Source organism: Canis lupus, chromosome 10 (assembly GCF_011100685.1).
Source record: "Canis lupus familiaris isolate Mischka breed German Shepherd chromosome 10, alternate assembly UU_Cfam_GSD_1.0, whole genome shotgun sequence".
NCBI classification, from domain to species: Eukaryota; Metazoa; Chordata; class Mammalia; order Carnivora; family Canidae; genus Canis; species Canis lupus.
In genome coordinates, this window is record NC_049231.1 from 51,629,205 (window position 1) to 51,650,016 (window position 20,812).

The following is a 20,812-nucleotide window of genomic DNA, read 5'->3' on the forward strand; positions in this document are numbered from 1 at the left end:
TTCCTTCCCCTTCCCTTAACTTTCAAAAGGTGAAATTTTTAGAAGCTCAGGGTTGAGCCAAATGAGGCAGCAGTAAGAAGCCTGGTTTGAGAGTCACATGACTCAGTTTCTAGCCCCAATTCCAGCACTGACTTGCTGTGTGACATCAGACAAGTCAGTTAACCTCTTTGGGTCATGGGTTCATCATCTGAAAACTAAATTGAGCCAGTGTTCACCCATCTTTTTTTTTTGTAAATTTGAGGAAAATGATAATTTGGGAAAAACTGTTTTTAAGAATCAATTCTAAAACATCACAATAACAATAACAAACAGCATACACATGTCCAACACAGGGCTTTACATGGTAGGCTTCCAAGAATCATTTACTAAATAAATGAAGATGCCCAAACAGTCCCCAATAAACTAATTCATGATCTTTAAGCTCTTTTTCAAATTTTCTCACTATCCCAGATACCTCATACCCTCCCTTCCATAAGGTAAGAGCTACTTGGCAGGACTCCACAATGTCAATTTTAATTTCCAACTTTGTGTTGTGATGTTTCAGAGTTTATACAGCTCCCAGGGAGAAGCAGTTGTCACCATGGCAACCTTCAGGGCACTGCAGTGAGAGAAATTAGTGCCTGCCCAGACCTAGTAATTGCTATAGTCTTTTCCTCTTGGATTCCTAGCAGTGGATGCTTGAATACAAATACTGAGTGGGCTCCAGCCAGCGAGGGTAATAGTGTACAGCAATAAACTATCTGTTAGCTGATGCTTACATTTCAGACAAATTGAGGAGGTTGTCAAAGGCATTAGCTTCTATCTTTTCCAGTGAATCACTCTGAGAGATTTCACTAGGGGAGAGAGAGAGAGAGAGAGAGAAAAAAAAAAGAAACGTGAAAGAAATGACCATGCATGCATCACAATCAGCTGTGTGTGTGACTCAACAACTGGAGGCTCTAGGGTGTCTTTTTAAAAAAGAACAGGGATGCCTTATGTTGTCCTCACATCATAAAGTGCTACCATCTCCCTTTAGGAGCATTGATGGGCATCTATAACCCAGGTGAAGTTGAAATGCAGGTTTCAGTAACCCCTCTTTGTGTGACAGGTTTTTTTCTTGTTTATCTATGACTTGGAGTCACAGATTGTTACAAGTGGACAGGTCTTTTGAGAAAATCTAGTCAGATTCTCTTGTATTGCAGCTTTGGAAATTGAGATTCTTCAGAAGAGAGGCAAAAGTGTTTATGGGAAGGTTCACGACCAGGATCCAGATGTCTGAATTCTCAACTCCATCATTCCAGTGAGGTTTTAAATTGGGTTGCATTTGTCGTTTCATAACTCTTTCCTTTTCCCAAAATCCGGCTCTGAGGCAATTGCAAGATGGTCAACTTCTGCACCTAGTGCCCTTTCTGGGTTATAACTGTTGATTTCTTTTCTTTTCTTTTTTTTTTAATAAAGATTTTATTTATTTATCCATGAGAGACACAAGGAGAGAGAGGCAGAGACACAGGCAGAGGGAGAAGCAGGCTCCATGCAGGGAGCCTGACATGGGACTCCATCCCGGGTCTCCAGGATCACGCCCTGGGCTGAAGGCGGTGGTACTAAATCACTGAGCCACCTGGGCTGCCCCTAATTGTCTATATCTTTAACTATTTTTCTCTTTTAGCAAATTGAGGGCAAGCAGTATGTCCTGTTCACTTCTGAATCTTTGGTGACTTCATATTGCCTGGTACATAGAGTATGAATGAATGAATGGAGTTTTTAAAAAAGATTTTACATGTTTATTTATTTTATAGAAAGAAAGAGAGTGAACAGGGAGAGGTGCAGAGGGAGAGGCAGAGAATCCCAAGCAGACTACGCTGAGCAAAGAGCCTGACATGGGGCTCCATCTCATGCCCCTGAGATCCCAACCTTGGCTGAAACCAAGAGCTGATGCCCAACCAACTGAGGTCACCGAGGCCACCCCTGCATGGATTTTTTTTTTTTAAGACACAAACGTAAAGGAACCAGCTTTGCCATATATCATCCCAGGCATGCAAATAATGTCAATGTTACCCTAAAATCCCAACATAAGCTAACACTTGCTGCCAGCTAAGAAAAAAGTCTCATATCCACAAATTGTACATTTGAATGTTTCTAAGGTTAACATTTACTGAAGCTTTCAGACTTGAGAGCTTTAGCCCATAGAAAGACTGAGCCTAAGGCAGGTAATGTCTTTTATGAACAATACAGTAATGGATTATTCCTGAACTGATTCATTTTATTTGTATCTAATTGTTTGTTTCTTTAGCTGTGGCTGTTTTTCTCATGAGGAGGTCTAATGCATTAAAAGTTATCAAAACTCAACATTTAAATTTGAAAGCAGAAGAATAGGGTTAGGTTCAAGAAACTGACATTTCTGTAATTCTTGGGGAATTATTTTTAATATCCTCATTGCTTGCTGATACCCTATCTAGCAGTCAGAGATTCCCCAAGGAGCTAGGATTGATGATGCAGCATCTTTAGAGATGGAAATTGGCTTGGAAAGCCCAGTGGATTGTTAAGATCAGAGACGCTCTCTAGGAACTAAATGACCTTTGAGGTCCTTTCATATGGACTAACCTTAAGAAGGATGCTAGAATACTGGACTCCTGAGAAAGTTCTTTCATGTCTGGTGTCTTATGCCCTAGAGGCTGAGACCCAGGGAGAATGGATTAAAGTTACATCTGACACAAATGTGAAATCACCCTGTATTATCAGGTTGCTTTACACTTTTGATAAAGGCCTTTAACCAATACAACTATAAAAACTCTGTTTTTGTCATACACTTATTATATTTTAGATATAAAGATTATCTTCTGATACACAATAAACCTCCAACACATTTTCTTTTATGTAGGTGTTATCTAAAAATGTGACACAAGGGAATAGTGCTCTAGCAGAAGCAGAAGTTTTATGATTGGAATCTATTTTCTTTTCTACTTGAGAAGTTTATTGTCACTTATCAAAATGCATTCAGTTCATTGAAGCAAGGTTAATTATCTGGAATTTAATGACTCTTGAAAATCATACTTTTCTTCAAAAGTCTCTAGATATTATTTGTATTATGAAGATAAAAATACTGAGGTTTCTTTAACAAACTTTCTCTCCTAGAAAAATTATCCCTTTTCAATTATGTTTTCTCTTACAAAAATTTTATTATTCCAATTATGAATGTCTTTTGATATGCAGTATCTTACTTACATTTTTACGACCTCATTAAGTCCTCTGAAAGCTTGAGATGGGACTAGTTTGATAGGGAGATAGGTGAGTGATCTAGAAAAGAAGAAAGGAAAGCCACGAGTTTAATATTTAAGACTGGGCATCTTTTAAGTTCATGAATAAAATGTGTGTGTGTGTGTGTGAATGTGTGTGCATGTGTGTGTGTGTGCGCGCGCATGCATGTGTGACTACAGAGTTCCAACGATTGGATTCAGATGGAGAATTCTAAGTTATATCAATAAAGTGATGTGCCATGACTCACTCTTGGTCTATGTCAAAGAGTATGTTATTTTGTAAGTAAGATCCCGAACTTTGGGATCAGATACACCTAGGTCCAAATCCCCACTCTCTCACTGGCCAGGTGATCCTGAGGATGTTATTTAAGCCCTCTATTTCTGTTTCCAGATCTGTAAAATTGGAATAATAATTTCTGCTTTACAGGTTGTTATGCTAGCTAATCAGGGTAAGTAATGTAAAGAACAGAGCTTGGTACCAAGTAAATAGTTGATAAATAGTTCTAGGTGGCCCCATAGGCCTGGTTGGGAAGATGGAAAAGAAACTGTCTTGGGTAAAGTGGAGAAGTGATTGGTGAAAATACAGTTGGAAACCAGGCTGGTGGGAGAAGGGAAGATTCACTAAGGACATGTTCTTATTTTGATCTATACCATCTTCCCCAGACAGCCAATTTCAGTATGAGCCCAACCAGATCACGTGGCTGCTATGGCTCAATCACATGGGCATCTCATGCCATTTTGGGGGAACATCTACAGAACATTTCCTTCAGGCACTCACCTATATTTAGAGGAACAATCTAAATGTTCTTGAATTGAGATAAAAGTTAGGCATTATGTAAAATTTGAGAAAAGAGCAGTTACTCAGCAATAGCAAAAGCAGAACGGGATGATGTACACGTGCTAAAGGAAACTGGGGTTAAGTTAACTCAGAAGAAAGCATCTGCAAAGCAGGGATGAATGTTCAACCAACATTTATGAAGCATCTACAATGGTTCAGGGTTTTGGACCAAGCACTGGCAGAGAGGAGGAGCATGGACGAGGACACTTCAGGAAGAAAGTGAGTATCAGGAATATGAAAGTAGAGGTGGAAGATGCTGCCTTGCTTTTCGTGTGTCTATAAGCAGACTGTCTTAATTGCCTGGAAAGCACACCTTCTGCATCGGGGTCTATTTGAATCAGAGAGATGTCTTATGGTCTCGGAAGGGACTTGCTACTGGTGTAAGGTGCTATGTGAATTGAGCACACAACCTTATTTTATCCACTCAACAATGGTGTGAGGTGGGTGTTTCCCTTTGATAGCAGAAGAACTAGATCACAGAGAGATTCCGTACGTAGCCTAAACAAAGCAACATGACCAAGCACACTGAGCCCAAATACTCTTTTTACTGTTCTATATTGGACCAAAGTATTTGATTCCTAACCTAGTCTCTTTCTCCCCCACCCCAGATTTTATTGAGGAATAACTAACAATTATAATTGTATGTATTTAAAGTGTACAGTGTGGGGATTTGATATACACACACATTATGGCATCATTACCAAGATTAAGAAAATTAACACATCTGTCATCTCCCTAGTTAATTGCTTTTTTTGGGCCGGGGGTGTGTGTGAGTACATTTAAAATCTGCTTTCATTAGATCATAAGAACATAGTCTTATAACTCAAAATTTGTGCCCTTTGATCTATAGTTCCTCATTTTCTCCTCCCCTCAGCCCCTGGCAACCATGATTCTCTCCTCTGTTTCTAGGAAATTGGGTGTGTTTCATTTATTTATTTATTTATTTAGATTTTAGATTCCACATATAACTGATACTATACAGTATTTGTCTTTCTCTGTCTGGCTCATTTCACTTGGCATGATGCCCTCCAGGTTCATCTATGCTGTCACAGATGGCAGGATTTCCTTCTTTTTTATGGCTGAAAAATATTCGTCTGCGTGTATGTGCATGCATGTGTATGTGGGTGTATTTACTACATTTTAAAAATCCATTAATCAGTTGAAGGACCCTTTAGTTGTTTCTATATTTTGGCCGTTATGAATGCTACTAGAATGAACAGGAGATGCAGATATCTCTTAGAGTGATTTCATTTCCTTCAGGTCTGTTTTTCTATCTATCTATTTATCTATCTATCTATCTATCTATCTATCTATCTATCTATCTATCCATCTATCTCCAGGTAACCTAGTCTTTCTCAGTGAGCAAGGTGGAGGCAGAGGCTTTGTAACCTTGTTTCTCTTGAAAGGAGAAATGCTATACTCTGGCAATTTCTCCTGCAAAGCAGCTTACCAACCGTTCCTCTCTAGGGGCTAATGCAAAGAAATTTCATTTCAGGAAAATGCTTTTACTCAACAGTCTCTTAGAGATGGTACAACCTAGGGGAAGTTATCCAAACTTGGTCCTCTGATCTTATTTCTGCAGATAGTCCCACCAAGCACATTGTTCAATACCTGAACTTATTTAACAGGGCATCCAAGAAGAACAGGGACAGTGGGGGGAGAAATATTCTTACGGTGGCATGTTTGCTTCCTATATTTCTTCTGGAATCATGTCCGCTTGGCTTACTGATTAAAAACACAGTTTTATTGCTCTCTGCACTGCCAAGTCAATAAATTTCCAGAAGAGAAAGCTGTATTCTACTGTACCCCATGCAACATCAATAAAACTGACAGCCAAATTCTGATTCCAGAATCTTTATTGCTGGGGATAATGCAGTGCAGAACATATTTTGGAGAGTGTTTACATAAAAGCTTAAAATGAACTCTTCAGAGCTGTTTATTCATGCAAATGGACCCCAGAAGCTGGAGCCTCTCAGCAAGCAGCCTCCTCCTCCAAAAGGGAGCATAGTGTTGCTCCCAGGAGAGCAGTTTGGTTCAGGTTGGACCAGGGAGGTTGCCTGAGCTTTTTGATTGATGTAGGGATGAGGGATGAGGAGCAAAGGTTGGACAGAAGTGAGAGAGGCTGTAGATCATGCACTGGCTGTCCCCAATGACTACAGAACAGCCCTAGTGCAAGATGAAATTTTGCAGTTGATGTTGATGCTGCAGATCAGAAAAGGCAGCAGTAATGAGAATAAAAATAAAGTTCCTACCATAAAGGAACTTAGCAAACAGCAGGTAGCTTTGTGGATGTGGCTGGGGCAAGAAGAGCCTGTGAGCTGGAGAATGGGGAGACAGGTGGGTGAGGCAGGGGTACCGAGTTTTTGACACTAGATGTATTCTCATGAAGTGGGTGCAGAATGTAGTTTTCTGAATCCAAACCTATTTTACCCGCTGACTTACTTTTTTATTTTAGAGATGTCATGTCTTCATTCCTGATTCATCTTTAATGGGCAGCAGTTTCTAAGCATTCATGTGTCTGTCTCCTGTATTTAAACAATTGTTCATTTAGCCCATGATTTGCCAATAACCATTAGAATATACTCCCTTTGAAGCTTTGAAGGTGCTCCCTGCTCTGGTGTATGCTTTTTTTTTTTTTTGAGGTTTTATTTATTTATTTGGCAAAGAGAGAGAGACCCCAAGCAGGGGGAGCAGCAGGCAGTGAGAAAGGGAGACGCAGACTCCCCAACGAGTAGGGAGTCCAATGCAGGGCTCTATCCGAGGACCCTGGGATCATGACCTGAGCCAAAGGCAGATGCTTAACTGAGTGACCTGGGTGACCTGCTGATGGGTGCTTGTATGAGGCCAAAACTTGTAGCAACATGAACGACTGTCTCCATAATAACCCTGTAATTCTACTCCTGTGTACATCCCAGAGAAATTCTGACATTGATACCTAAGGGAACCTTTATAAGGATTTTCTTCACAGCATTGTGGCATCAGGGGGTTGGATACAAACCAAGTGTCCATTACTGAGTGAGAGAATCATAGTGTGGACAGTATATATCTAACTAATAGGTAAGCAGCTAGAAGCAAGAGTCTAAAGGCACACAGAGCAGCCTATGTGGATCTTAGAATCATGGTGCTCAGAGCAACAAGTAAGAAATTAATAATATAAAATTCTACTTGCAGAATTAAAATTACATGTGCACAAAACATTAGATTTTTTAAAAAGATTTATTTATTCATTAGAGACACAGAGAGAGAGTGTCAGAGACACAGGCAGAGGGAGAAGCAGGCTCCTCGCAGGGAGCCCGATGCGGGACTCCATCCCAGATTCTGGGATCATGACCTGAGCCGAAGGCAGGCACCCAACCACTGAGCCACCCAGGTGTCCCAAAACATTAGATATTTTAAAAGAAAACACCTGAGCACCTATTAGGATGGTTGCCTATGGCAAATTGAAAAGAAGTGAGAGAAGGGGATAAAATAAATAACTAAAAGCAGAGTGACTTTGAATGGACCAGCGATGATGTTGCTTGGATGAAGAAATGTGATCAACTTAGCCCTCTATATCTGAGAGATGAAAAAGAATAAAAGTTTTGTTTTGATGTATAGAGTGCTCCCCTGCTTTCCTTTTCCCTTCCTTCTTTTCTTCTTCTCTTGAAGTTAGGCCTCTGTGTATTCCAAGAATTTTGTGAACTTCAGAAACTTGTGGAAAAGCCTAGGCAATATCATTTGCTATAGAGCAGCAGCCAAAGAGAGCTGAGGACAGAAGACCAAGGGCAAGGACGGTTCAGCGACTCCGCTGTCCAGGGTCAAAAGAGGAAATGAAAGCTATGCATAAAGCAAAGACCAATAAAAGAGGGGCAGAGCCTATTTTGTCTCAGACAAAAAGCATGACAGACCCAAACTATGCAGCTCAGAGAGTGATAAAGAGCCAGGCTACTGGGCAAACTTGAGGTTGAACTCGCAGCGTGGAGAGTTCTCTCTGCCTCCTAAATAGTGAGATGAGTAAGGAAGTCCATGGTAGGGGACACTTCAGCTACTTATTTTTATTATGTTTCATAGCTCTTTCCCTTCCCTTCCCTTCCCTTCCCTTCCCTTCCCTTCCCTTCCCTTCCCTTCCCTTCCCTTCCCTTCCCTTCCCTTCCCTTCCCTCCCCTCCCCTCCCCTCCCCTCCCCTCTCCTCCCCTCCCCTCCCCTTCCCTTCCCTTCCCACTCTTTCTTTACCATTTGACACTTTGGTTTTTAAATGAATGCATGGTACAACACAGGTGACACCTGGATTATGGCCAAATCTCATTGTGCTCAAGTGTCTGTGTCACAGATATTGAAACAAATACTTAGACAGAATGACAGTCTGCCTTAGTTTCATCAAGTATGAAAACTCCATTTATTTGTGAATCCCGTCCCCAAGTCCCCAGCCTTTCTAGGTAGGTGTTAAAGTTGATGTAGCACCATCCTTTGCCCCTTTAGGATTGGAACTAAGCACTCACTCTAGTTCTGGGATCCTGTGATTGGTCATGACTCTGGTGGAGTCCTGTGTCTTTCTGCATTGTCTACATTAAACCTAACAATATTTGGAAGGCAGAAGTACACCTGCAGTGTCTTGAATTATACTTGCTTCCCCCGACGCCATGTTGGTGGTTGTTTCTGCCTTGATTCCTTATCCTGTAGCCTGCCTGGTCTCCTCAGAGTCCATCTAGGAGTGGAGCTTTTTCCCTGGCTCCCATCTCCCTCTGGCCCTGCTCAGCCCATGTGCTTCAGAAAGCGGTCCTGCCCTGGAAACCCTTATGCAATCCAAGCTCTTAAAGACCAAGGAGAGGTGGGGAACCTATAGCTGTAACTGACTTTTTTACTGGCTTCTCAGTCACTAGATCCTGATTCCTGTGTCTCTGCTTCTTAAAAAACACAACTGATCTGAAATAGTGCCTACTTGCTCTCTGGTTAGGTTCAACCTAGTATCTCTCACTGGTGGGTTCTGGCTTTCAAACTGGGCCAGTGGCACAGATGGAGACTCTTCGCTGGAGCTACCCAGTACAACTGGGTTAGTTCCCATAGAGGATGCTGTGATGGGCTACCAAGCTCACCCTTCAGGACTGAGGCACTCGTTCCTCCAAAGGCCAGGAGACAGGTCTGCTGAAGCTCCTAAATAGTTGTTCTCCTGGAATTACCCTCAGCCTAAGATTGTCACCTTACCCAAGATCACATCTTCTGTCCTGGGCAGCATGCATCCAATGACAGGGTGAAGGCCTGGCCCCTTTGCCTCAAGGTGGGACTAGTAAGAAGGGCTATCCCACCTTTAGAGCTCCTTCCCATCCACTCTTTCATCTGGACCCCAGATTTACTCCCCTTCCCAGCCAACTCCAACTGCCAAGACACCAGTGCACTGTGTGTTAGAACTCATTACCAGGAGATAATTTGCAGATAAGCAAATAGCATTTACATACACTCAATCACCTTAAAGAGGATGATGCCATATTATCGGGTCCTCCATAATTGTTCCTACTGTCTCCTGAATACTCAAGAGTGGGCTTGAACCCCTCATATTTTTTTTTCAGAGTTTAATAATACAGATGACTTTAGAAGGGGTCAGTTTCTCCAGCTCACTTGTTAATGAACCTTCAAATAATGTTAGCTGGAGAATTTCAGAGTCAAGAGGGCTGTATCCCCCCTGTGAAATCCAGGATTTAGAAATCCCTGCTTATAAAAACCTAACAATTGAGATACATTTGCATTATCAAAGGTTCTTTGTTCTACAAAAGGATACCATGGAAGTTTCCTTTATTTATTTTTTTTTAATTTTTATTTATTTTTTAGGAAGGTTCCTTTAAATAGCAAACTCCCTAGGTGAATGGAAAATACAGTTCCACTTGACACGCTGTCTTCTTTTAAAGACAGGTATTGCATGAAGTCAGTTACAACTGTAGGTTCCCCACCTCTCCTTGGTCTTTAAGAGCTTGGATTGCATAAGGGTTTCCAGGGCAGGACCACTTTCTGAAGCACATGGGCTGAGCAGGGCCAGAGGAAGATGAGAGCCAGGTAAAAAGTTTTGTACCAATCTAGAGTCCCCAAAGACTGGGTGAAATCCTAGGTATCTTGTCGAGCCTTTACCTGTCCTTCTGCCCAGCACAGCAGAAATGAAATATTTTTATTCACTTCCCTCTAATTATTTAGAAAAGCCATCTATATTATCGATTTAAGAAAGCTGCAAACATCCATCCATCTTTCACAGACAATTAGTTTATTGCTAGACCTATACGCTCTGAATTTTAAAATGCTACAAAATCAGAGGGAGGAAAAAAGACAGAAATCAGAGAGACTCAAAGCCTTTTTGCCTAATGACCTCATTGAAATGGGAGGGGGAAGCATTACTTTATTTAAAAGAACGTTAATATTTTTGTATTTATTGCATAAGACCTTGATCTAAATTCAACAGAGACTGAAGAATTTCTGTGTTCTTTTCAAAGCTGCTCAGTAATTATAATAAACTTGCTTTCATCTTGGAATGAAATAAAAATGGCTTCCCCCTTTCCAGATGGTTTTAAATCAGTGTGTTTTCAAATGTGTTGGTCTACTTAGTAACTTCATTACTGGGTATGTCTTCATTTATTGGCCTCTTGTCTTTGTAGCATTTACCTACAGGGAGCTGAGATGTCAATGTTACCTGAAATATGAAGTCAATGTATATGGACATGCAATTTGTTAAGTTTTACATCAGAAAATTTGGAATGCAGGATGCCTGGGTGGCTCAGCAGTTGAATGTCTGCCTTTGGCTCAGGGCATGATCTTGGGTCTGGGGATAGATTCCCGCATCAGGCTCCCTGAGAGGAGCCTGCTTCTCCCACTACCTATGTCTCTTCCTCTCTGTCTCTCATGAATAAATAAATAACATCTTTTTTTTTTTTTTAAAAAAAGAAAACTTGGAAACCTCCTTAAAAATACATCCAGATTGTTTTGATTGACTACTCTTTTTTTTTTAATTGATACTCTTTTAAATACTTACTGTATTTGACTCAAGGGATCAGAGAAAAGGGCTACTTGCAAGTGATTTGGTCCAACCCCTTACTTTATAGACAAGGAATCTTCAGCTAGGAAAGTGAAATGATTTCCCCGAAACCATGTGGCAATTCAGGGGCAGATCTAGACTAGAACACAGTTCACTTCGTTCCTGGTCCAGTGCTGTGTCCTTCACTAATCAAAGCACATCAGTGCTGTTCCTTTGGGGGTTTTGTTGATACACTCTGCTACACAGTCCTCTGGTTCTCTGGTGAAAACCTAGGCTCTGACAGCTTCAGGAGGGCTTGTGCTCAGTCTTAAACTTCAAAGATGCTGCTCAAATTCCTCTTCCTCCATAAGCCTACCAGAGTGGGTTGTCTTTCTTTCCCCTATCCTCCTCAGCAAGAATAACTACTCATTTTTTCCCCCTGTACTATTATTTGAGAATTTACCAGGTACCCTGTATGAATGTTTCCTCTGTTCCACCATTGAACACCCATTCCCTGGTGACTCGACCTTCACAATGGTCTCTTGCTTCCACCCCTTTTATTATTTTCCCACTGCCAAATTTTTTGGGCGTTCTTTTCTCCACCCTTGACTGGTCTTTGAATTGGTTTCCCCTCATCCCACCCTGGGTTTCCCCTAACAGATCTAGATTAATCTTCCAGATAACTTCCACCTTGTTACTATTATGCTCAATTATCTTCTGTGCCTCCCCTTAGCCTGCCTACTACTGACACATGTCTCAGCCCCGCATTCAGGCCCTCCAAATAAAAGCTCAAACTTTATTTGCTGGTCCTGTCACCCACTATTCCTCTTATATAACCCATACACTACATTTGTGCTGTCCAATCAGGCAGCCGCCAGCCACACATGGCCACTGAGCACTTGAGACACGCCAGTCTGAATCAAGATCCACTGTAAAGTGTATCAAACACACCGGATGTCGATGTCGAGACTCAGCACGAAAAAGGAATATAAAGTATCTTGTGAAAAAGTTTTATACTGGTTACATGTTGAAATGATAATATTTTGTACACTTGGATTAAATGAAATATTTCACTGAAATTGATTTCTCTTTTTTTTGTTTTATTTTGGTTTTTTTTTTTGGTTTCACTTTTTAAAAGCTTTTTAAATATGGCTATTAGAAAGTGAAGATTACACACGTGACTGATACTACATTTTTGCTGGACTGTGCCACCCTGGACAAATCAGGCTATTGTATTTCCTGAACTCACTTCACCCTTTTCTGCCTTCATTCCCACTGTCTCCACTAGCTGGCACATTCACCCTTCTCTGCTGGTTAGCTTCTACTCTTGGTTAGAGGTCTCTCTTAGGTGTTATGTACTCTCAAGACTATGCCTTCATCACCAACTGCACATGCTTTCGCTCTGGAAGCAGCATCATGGGGCAGTGGAGAGTCAGAATGCCTGTGTTCAAATCCCAGCTTCACTGCACATTAATAAAATAATGATTATATGAACTACCACAGAGATTTCTGAGATTAAATAGGAAAGGTTTATATAATACTAATACAGCATCTAACACAAGATAAGAGCACAGTAAATACTCATAATTCATAGCTGTTTACTGTGGAGGATTCACAGATACCCCAGCTACTTCAAGAGACAACTTTAACTTCCTTGTCAAGGGTAGGGGATTAATGGGGGGTGGGGGGCTGGTGAGTTCAGTACCTTGGAATGGACTTTTCTGTTTGTTGTGGGTCATGCTTTAATCTATAAAATATCTGTGACTTGTTCCTGACTCTTAACTCTCTGCTGATTATGCGACAACTGAGGGGGAGGGTAAATACTCCTACTCGGTAGGTACCTTTCTTTTGGGCTCAGTTACCTCTTACAGGTGTCACCTGATAGCCCTTTTTAAAAAATGATAAAGAACAACCTTCCATTAAATGTTGCAACCCTAGAGAGCCACTCTTCAGAGCTCTCATTTACTCACTGGTTTTAAAAAGTTCAGTCAGTTGGAGCCCTCCCATTGGGAAGCGCTATTTGGGTGATTCTCCTCCAAGACAAACTCTATAGAGCACCTAAGAAGCTGTGAGGAGCTTATGAATTAAACTGTGAACCAAAATTTTCAAGAAGATTCCCTGGATAATGGATTTTCCAAGTCATTTGTGCAACAACTAAATTAAAAAATATAAAGCCTCAGAGGAAAATGGTAAACACATTTAAGCCCTTACTCAAAACCCATTTAAAGTTTTCTAAAGACACAAAGCAAAAGAACCCAATCTTTACCCCCTAAACTGAATAGCAATAATATAACATGACAAGAATAACTCTGGTAAATAAAACTACATGTTGAATTCTCCCCAGGGAATGTCTGTATCATCTGTAATCATTTTTCAAAAGTGTTTTTTAGAAGCAGAGAATATTATGTTGTCAGGACAGTGACACTGCAGATATGCTTCAGGAAACTCTTTCATTACAAGCTCCTGTTCCAGGCACTTAAAAACTTTTTTTTTTTTCTTAAGTAAGTCTGTAAAAGCTGGTTGCAACTGATATACCACGTACTTTTAATTAATCCGAGGCTGGATGAAGTGCCTAAAATTACTAGCATGTGTGCCTTCACTTTTCACTAACTCCCTGGCTCTGGTGGACACCAATTTGTGTGGCTGTATGCTTCTTCAGAAGCATCTCATTGCTGGTTGTGTCTGGGTGGAGTATCTCGTTGACTGTGCTCCTCTGCTCTTGCCTAGGGGGTGCGGGCTGAGGCAGTCAGATTCTCTCTTGGAGGAATTTCCAACTTCTAATAGACAGGATCTATGGAGCTGACTCAATTGCAAGGGAGGAATCTAGAGAAATGGTGAGTGACCTCTTGCTGCTAAAATGCCAAATTCTCTCTGGATCTTGCCCACATCCATCTACCTACCTCCTTATTCTTCTATCAAGTTAACCTCTTATGATTAAATTTGCCCGAGTTGATTTCTGGTGCCCACAAATAAGAAAAGCCTTAATCAGAGCCCCCCTGGTCTTTCCTGGGGGAAGTAATCCTTTGCTCCACGGAGGATCCATAATACAAGGTATTTGCTGGTGGTCAGTGAGAGAGCAGAAGGCTCTCAGTAGTAATTCCCCAGTGGCCTTTCTAAGCTGGTGTCAGAGCAGGACTGAACTTTTGGGATAACCACACTGGCTGCCCCAGAGAGACGGAGGCTCAAAGAACTACAGCTCACGTGACGCCTCCACTGAGGTTTCTTCATTATTCAGACCAGAAGGGATGGCCCCTTTTCCTGAACTCCTAAGAGCCTTGGTTTATAACCTTCCGCTGACTTTTATCACCTTCTACATTTCTCTCCAGTCATCTGAGAACTAGACCTTTCTGTCCTATAGCTGAAGACTAGACGCTCTTGGAGCACAGGGGGAGTGGCTACGGGTTCTGTACATTGTCCTGTACGTTTCAGTATGTAGTTCCCAAATGGTCAACAGGACTGCCCTGAAGGTCTTCTATGTGTCAGCCTGAGGTTTGGGATGGGGAATGGAGGATTGAAAGGACCCAGAAGAGGCTCTGATGCTCTAGCTGGATACAGGGACTAATCCAGTGGAACAACAGTAGGCAGTCCAGAATCAGGTGTTAGGTGGCATGTTTGAAAGGCAGCTCAGCCTGGGCTGAAAAGACTAGCATATCAGACTCCGGGCAATAATGAGTGCTGCTATTTTGGGATTCTAACTTATTCACCTTCCAGGTTTGAGAAGACCTAGTGGGTCATTTTCTCTAATTAACACCTCACAGGAACAAAACTATTCCATCAGGCTTGCCCCTGGGATGATAGGTATTTTCTGCTCAACCACATACACCAGCTGTGGGTTTGTACTCTTCTCTGTATCATCAGATTGTTACCATCATGCTTTGTAGTTACGTGGAGCCTTTATTTCCCAGTACTTTTGGCTCTGCTGGCTCGTTTATCTTCACCACAGTCAGCCCCGCTCAGGGGCAGGAACCATCACGCCCCTTTTATAGACAGCACAGAGGTTTTCTCACTAGCCCGAACCCACAGTGCAAATTAGGGCAAGGAGACCTTGTGCTAGAACTCAGGTCTGCCCTGTTTTTGTCCTGTTGATCAATTCAGATAATTGGAGGGCTGTGTTGGACACTACCTTGTCATACCCGAGCAGCCCTACCCCTGCAGGCTCAGAAATGCTGCTGCTGCTGCTCCTGAGGTAGAATTAGGAACCCAGGAGTCACCTCATTTCGTCAGAGTCAAGGACAAATGTCACAGCTGCAGGGGAAAAAAAATCCGAAACCCCTTCATTCTGAAAGTTATTTTGCTTAGAAATTGGACTTTTCTGAATTTGGCTCAGGTGGCATTAAAGAGCTGTGGTTCAGGACCACACAGAGGGCAGCTGTGAATGGTTTGCTGGTTGTGGGGTGGGGGGGGGAGGGTGTCATCTCCCTGTGAGGCAGAAGCTAGGAGGAAATGAGGACCATGAAGAGAAGCTGCTAGAAGCTGCCCACCAAGTCAGGGAGCCCACCTGCTGGGTGGGTGGGATTATTTTAATTTTCCTCTTAAAAAATAGCTGGTGAGAAATTTGCTAAAATCTGCATTAAATATGATTTTTTGCATGCCAAGGGATGGTGCCAGAACAGAATTCATATGTTTCTATGGAGCCAGCCCCCTTGGGCCTGGAAGTGAGCAGCAGGGTCTCCCTCCACCACCATGACTCACCTGACTTTAAAATTCCATGTGTAAGATTATAGTTACACGCAGCCAAGACACCGTCTGGTGCAGCCACTCTGACAGATTACATTTTGGAAGAAAAGCTTTTGCGTCTCATTTCAAGACATGAAGAGAAGCCAAACTGAGAGGCTTGGGAGGAAGATAGAGGGGGCGAAGGAGCAGAACTGGAGCCCTGAATTAATCTGACTTACTGCTTTGGAAATAAAAAAGAATAAGGCAGGAAAACAAACCCAAGGAATTGTTGCTCTGTGAGGTGGGGGGAGCTGGGTCCAATGCCAAAGGAATTGGTGTGTGAACCTTTTTGGTTCTACACTTCCACTGAGATTTTGGGAACTCTGTTGCTTGCTTAAGAGTCCTGCTAGGGGCCATCATTCACTGCCCCCAAAAGGATGATCTTTAAATTAATAAAATCTGGTCCTTGCAAAGCTTCCCCCCGGAGTCTGTTTATAGGTACAGCCAGGTTAAGAATTGCCTTTAAGGGGATCCCTGGGTGGCGCAGCGGTTTGGCGCCTGCCTTTGGCCCAGGGCGCGATCCTGGAGACCCGGGATCGAGTCCCACATCGGGCTCCCGGTGCATGGAGCCTGCTTCTCCCTCTGCCTTTGTTTCTGGCTCTCTCTATCTCTCAGTCTTTCATGAATAAATAAATACAATCTTTAAAAAAAAAAAAAAGAATTGCCTTTAAGGTGCCGCTGAGAGACTTGAGTCAGAATTGAGGTTCAAGATCAACCTCTACCTTCGGCCTTTGCTTTTGTTGGGTGTGTGGGGGCAGTGGTGCTGGGAGGTAGGAAATGAGCTTTATGAATTCTGGGTTTTTGTTTTTTGTTTTGTCAGTCCCATCTGTAGGAAAGCTGAGGGCAGGGCCAACCTGTTGTACTTGCAAGAACTTGGTAGGTTTCTCCATATCCTATAACAGTTACATAACATAACTGGGAACCCGCTGGTCTCAATCCAGGCTCCTCAGTGGTTGTTTTGGTTTGTTTTAATGGATCCTGGGCTGAGGATTGGTTTTTCTCTAATAAGTGAATTAAAATAAATAACAAAAAATAAATCAATTTGGATGGGATATACTATAGGTAAGCTTCCAGTCTTGCTTCTTTGAAGCTGATACTATACCCGTTCAAAGACAGACTGGGTGTCTGCAAGATCTGACATAACAAAGAACTCTCTCCACTACCCATAGCTCCTGGCTTCCCCATCCTGTAGGACAGAGTTTTATTTTTTTATTTCTTTATTTTTTTTTATTGGAGTTCAATTTGCCAACATATAGCATAACACCCAGTGCTCATCCGATTTTTTAAAAAAGATTTTTATTTATTCATCAATGAGAGACAGAGAGAGACACACACAGAGAGAGAGAGAGAGAGAGGCAGAGACACAGGCAGAGGGAGAAGCAGGCTCCATGCAGGTAGCCTGATGCAGGACTTGATCCCAGGACTCGATCCTGGAACTCCAGGATCACGCCCTGGGCCAAAGGCAGGTGCTAAACGGCTGAGCCACCCAGGGATCCCCAGGACAGAGATTTTTAAAATGGCATTTAGATGCAGTACATGTTAACTAATACACATTTTTTTTTTTTTGGCGTTAGTTCATTGTTCCTATTCAGCTATCTATTCCATTTGATAATCATAGTAATTCAATAAATCCTTTAATCACAATACTCATGAAATTCTGGGATTCCTACGTTGAATAGGATCTCTCTTCAAGTGGTTGTGGTTCTTACTTTAGCACAATGATTCAAAACCAAAGGTGGGTGTGGATTTTGCCCCCCATGGAGCATTTGGCAAATGTCTAGAGACATATTTGGTTGTCATAATTTGGGAAGGGAGTGCTACTGGCATCTAGTGGGTGGAGGCTGGAGATGCTGCTAAATATCCTGTAGTGTACAAAATAGCCCTCTATGACAGATGATCATTTGGCCTCAAATGTCGATTGCACGGAGGTTGGGAAACCCTGTTCTAGCAGAAGAGGCTTATTTTGAATAAATGGTTACATTATGGCAGGGTATGTGCAAAAATACAGGTAAGTACAGGGTATCAAAGGATGCATGTCTGGGAGGGAGGAGGCACTGGGGAAAGCTTCATGGGGAAGTGACTCCAAATCATGATTTTTACTTAATGCTTTTGTAATCAGTTGTCCAAGAAGGACTCTGAGAATTTATTAGTAAAGCACTATGTATTGGGATTTTTTTTTCTTTGTGCACAAATCCTCTGGGTAATGTAAGCAGATATTTCTAATGATTTTATATTTTCCTTTAAAAAATTCCCCAAAGAGCCTAGGAGAGGCCTAAAAAGTTCAAACCTATCCAACTTTATTCTCTGCTTCCCAGCAAAGAATCTAAATCTACTTGAACCTGTGGTTCTCCCACCAGGACTCTTCTTCCTTTCTGTCCTTCAAGGTTCAGCCTTATACCCCTTCACCTGTGAAGCCTTCCCTTGGAGTTTCCAGTCCATAGTACTTGCTCTGTTCTCTGAATTCCTAGACCCTTGTTGCCTCTCTCCCTGCCCACAGTGGTCTCTTGCATGTGTTTCTATCTAGACTGTGGGCCCCCTAAGGACTGGGACCATGCCCTCCACCCGTACATCCCTCTATAGCATTGAACACCGTTCTGGACTATGATTTCCACTGAAGGTACAATGAAAAGAAGAAAGACAGTCAGGAAAGATGTCAGGAGAATAACATCTTCCTGTAACATTGGATTGATAGATACAGCACGTTTTATCCTTCCAAAGTCTCTGGATTGTGTCTTATAATAAAGTTTAAAGTTTAAACTGTTCAGTAGGCACGACATGCAAAAAATAAATTGCCATTATTATTATTAGCATTTTCTTACTAACAGATTTTTCAGAAGCTGTTTCCATATCAAGAAGATCAACCTTTCTGTTGTCATAGAGACAAAGATCTTTATATATCCATGGGCAAGGTGAGAATATTTTTTTCTCTCTTCTTCCAGTTGTCTGGAACTAATAAGAAAAGGAGAAGGAAATGTTTTAAATCAGTTTTCTTCTTTTACTTCCCCCTTCCCCAATGAAAATGAATGAACATGCAGGAGGCTACTTTTTATATCACATTTTAGATTTTAAATACCTAAGTTTTTAATAAAACATGGAAGAGGTAGAAAGATATGAATGATTGAATAGTGCCATTTTCAAAAATTGCAAACAGTGGGCTTGTCAATAACAAACAATTATAATCCATGTTCCTTTTTTCCCCCTTTTTAAATCAAATAGTGGACTTGAGATGGAAGTCTTACAGGACAGACTTCCAAGGCCTGGAAGATTAAAATACAAACTAGCATCTACTGAGAGGCTGATGGTGAATTCTCAAATGTTGTGCAATACTTGCCTCCTCTGACCCCCCAAAAATGAGAGTGCTCCACCTCTTTCTGCAGAGTCAGATCCTGTGCATGATGTTTAAGACCACATCTCTCTTCTTCTGGACTGCCTTATTTCCTAATTTCAGCTTTCTTTTTTACAAACTCCTGATAATTTGTTATTCATAACATTTTTTCCCTATCTTGTAATTACTGTTTACCATTTCATTCATTCATCGTCAAGAAAAGAGGATTTCAGTAGGAAGCTGTTCACTTTTCCTGTATTTCATCTCAATGTGAAGTTATACCTTTATCCATCCCCCAGGACTCAGAAGTACCTCTCTTTCTAAGCCTAACTCTCCCCCTATGATCTGAGACTGCCACTTTTCTCCCATCAGCACAGAGATCTTTCTCCATCAAATATCTTCTCCGCCATCCCTCCTATCTTCAGGCTGTCCTCCAGGGATTCCTTCCCTTATTCCTCTTTTTTTTTTTTTTTTTTTTAAGGTTTTATTTATTTATTTGAGAGAATGAGTGAGAGCATGAGCAGGGTGGGGAGGGGCAGAGGGAGAGGGAGAAGCAGACTCACTGCTGAGCAGGGAGTGGGATGTGATGCGGGACTCATCCCAGGACCCCAGGATCATGACCTGAGCCAAAGGTAGACACTTAACCCACTGCGCCATCCAGGCACCCCCCCGCCCCTCCCATCTTGTTCCTCTTTGAAGGCAAAACCGAACAAAACCTTTTCTCAATCCTATATATTTTCAATATGCATCAGAGTTTGGGCCTTTATTTTGATCACAGCTGCCTTTTGCAATAAATAGGTATTTTGTATATGTGTGTGTGTGGAGGGGTGCACGAGGAAGAAAAGTATATGGCATAGGAAGTTGAAAACATACTCTTACTTTCCACAAGACTGTATTCTTTATGGAAAGTATAAGATCTTGGTTCTCAAACTTTAGCATGCATTAGAACCACTTGGGGAGCTTGTTAAAACACCAGCTTTGCACCGCATCCTCAGAGTTTCTGATTCAGTAGATTGGGGGTGGGGCTCGAGTGTGCATTGCTAACTTTTCCCAGGTGATGCTAATGCTGCTGGTCTAGAACCACACTGAGTAAATTTCCTTAAAGTAACTACCCTCCTATCCCTTCTTATATATTTCCCTTGGCATATGGATGGATGTTGAGGTCACCTTATCGTGCCCATAGGGTTCCCACCTAAAGGAGGAGGTCACATCTCAATTATCGGATCCCCAGAAAGCCTGGCCTTGTGTGGGGTAGCATGCTTGCTAACCTAGGGTGTCTGAATGTCTAGAAGATGTGCTTAGTGTGGATACCAAGATAGTGTATGTGAAGGGAGGAAGTTGAGGATTCTCCAGAAACTGACAGGGACGACAAAGGGTGAGCCTGGACAGCTTGCTCCTCTTTGGGAGTGGGATGAGCCAGCTTCAGCATACTAGTGGTGCTCATACTGTGCTTGCCTCTCGCCTCTACCCACAAACCTAGTCAGCCTGTACAATCTTTTTTGAGGGGTTCTAGGCTCCTCTAAACTGTGTTATGGGGCAGTGGGAGAACTGTTTTGTTTTGATCTTTTCACTTCAGCTTTCTCCAGGGAAGAGGTACTCTTCTGAGGCCAACATGGTGTGGTGTGGCAATAGGAATTGTTGAGAGAGCTAGGTGAAAAGCTGAAACTGAAAGGAGCCGGGAATGTGTGTGTGTATTTAGGAAAGGGTAATTTTCTCACAAAGATAAGCAA

General features: G+C 42.0%; 1 protein-coding gene across 1 annotated transcript in view; it reads right to left on the reverse strand.

The window, feature by feature from the left end:
- Positions 1-20,812, reverse strand: part of LHCGR (luteinizing hormone/choriogonadotropin receptor) — a 62,345-nt gene that overhangs the window by 34,066 nt on the left and 7,467 nt on the right. The window contains exons 4-5 of the mRNA XM_038551583.1: positions 3,202-3,273; positions 759-833 (exon numbers count right to left, since the gene is read on the reverse strand). Of these exons, the coding sequence (XP_038407511.1) occupies positions 759-833; positions 3,202-3,273 (147 nt within the window). The remainder of the gene's footprint in view (positions 1-758; positions 834-3,201; positions 3,274-20,812) is intronic.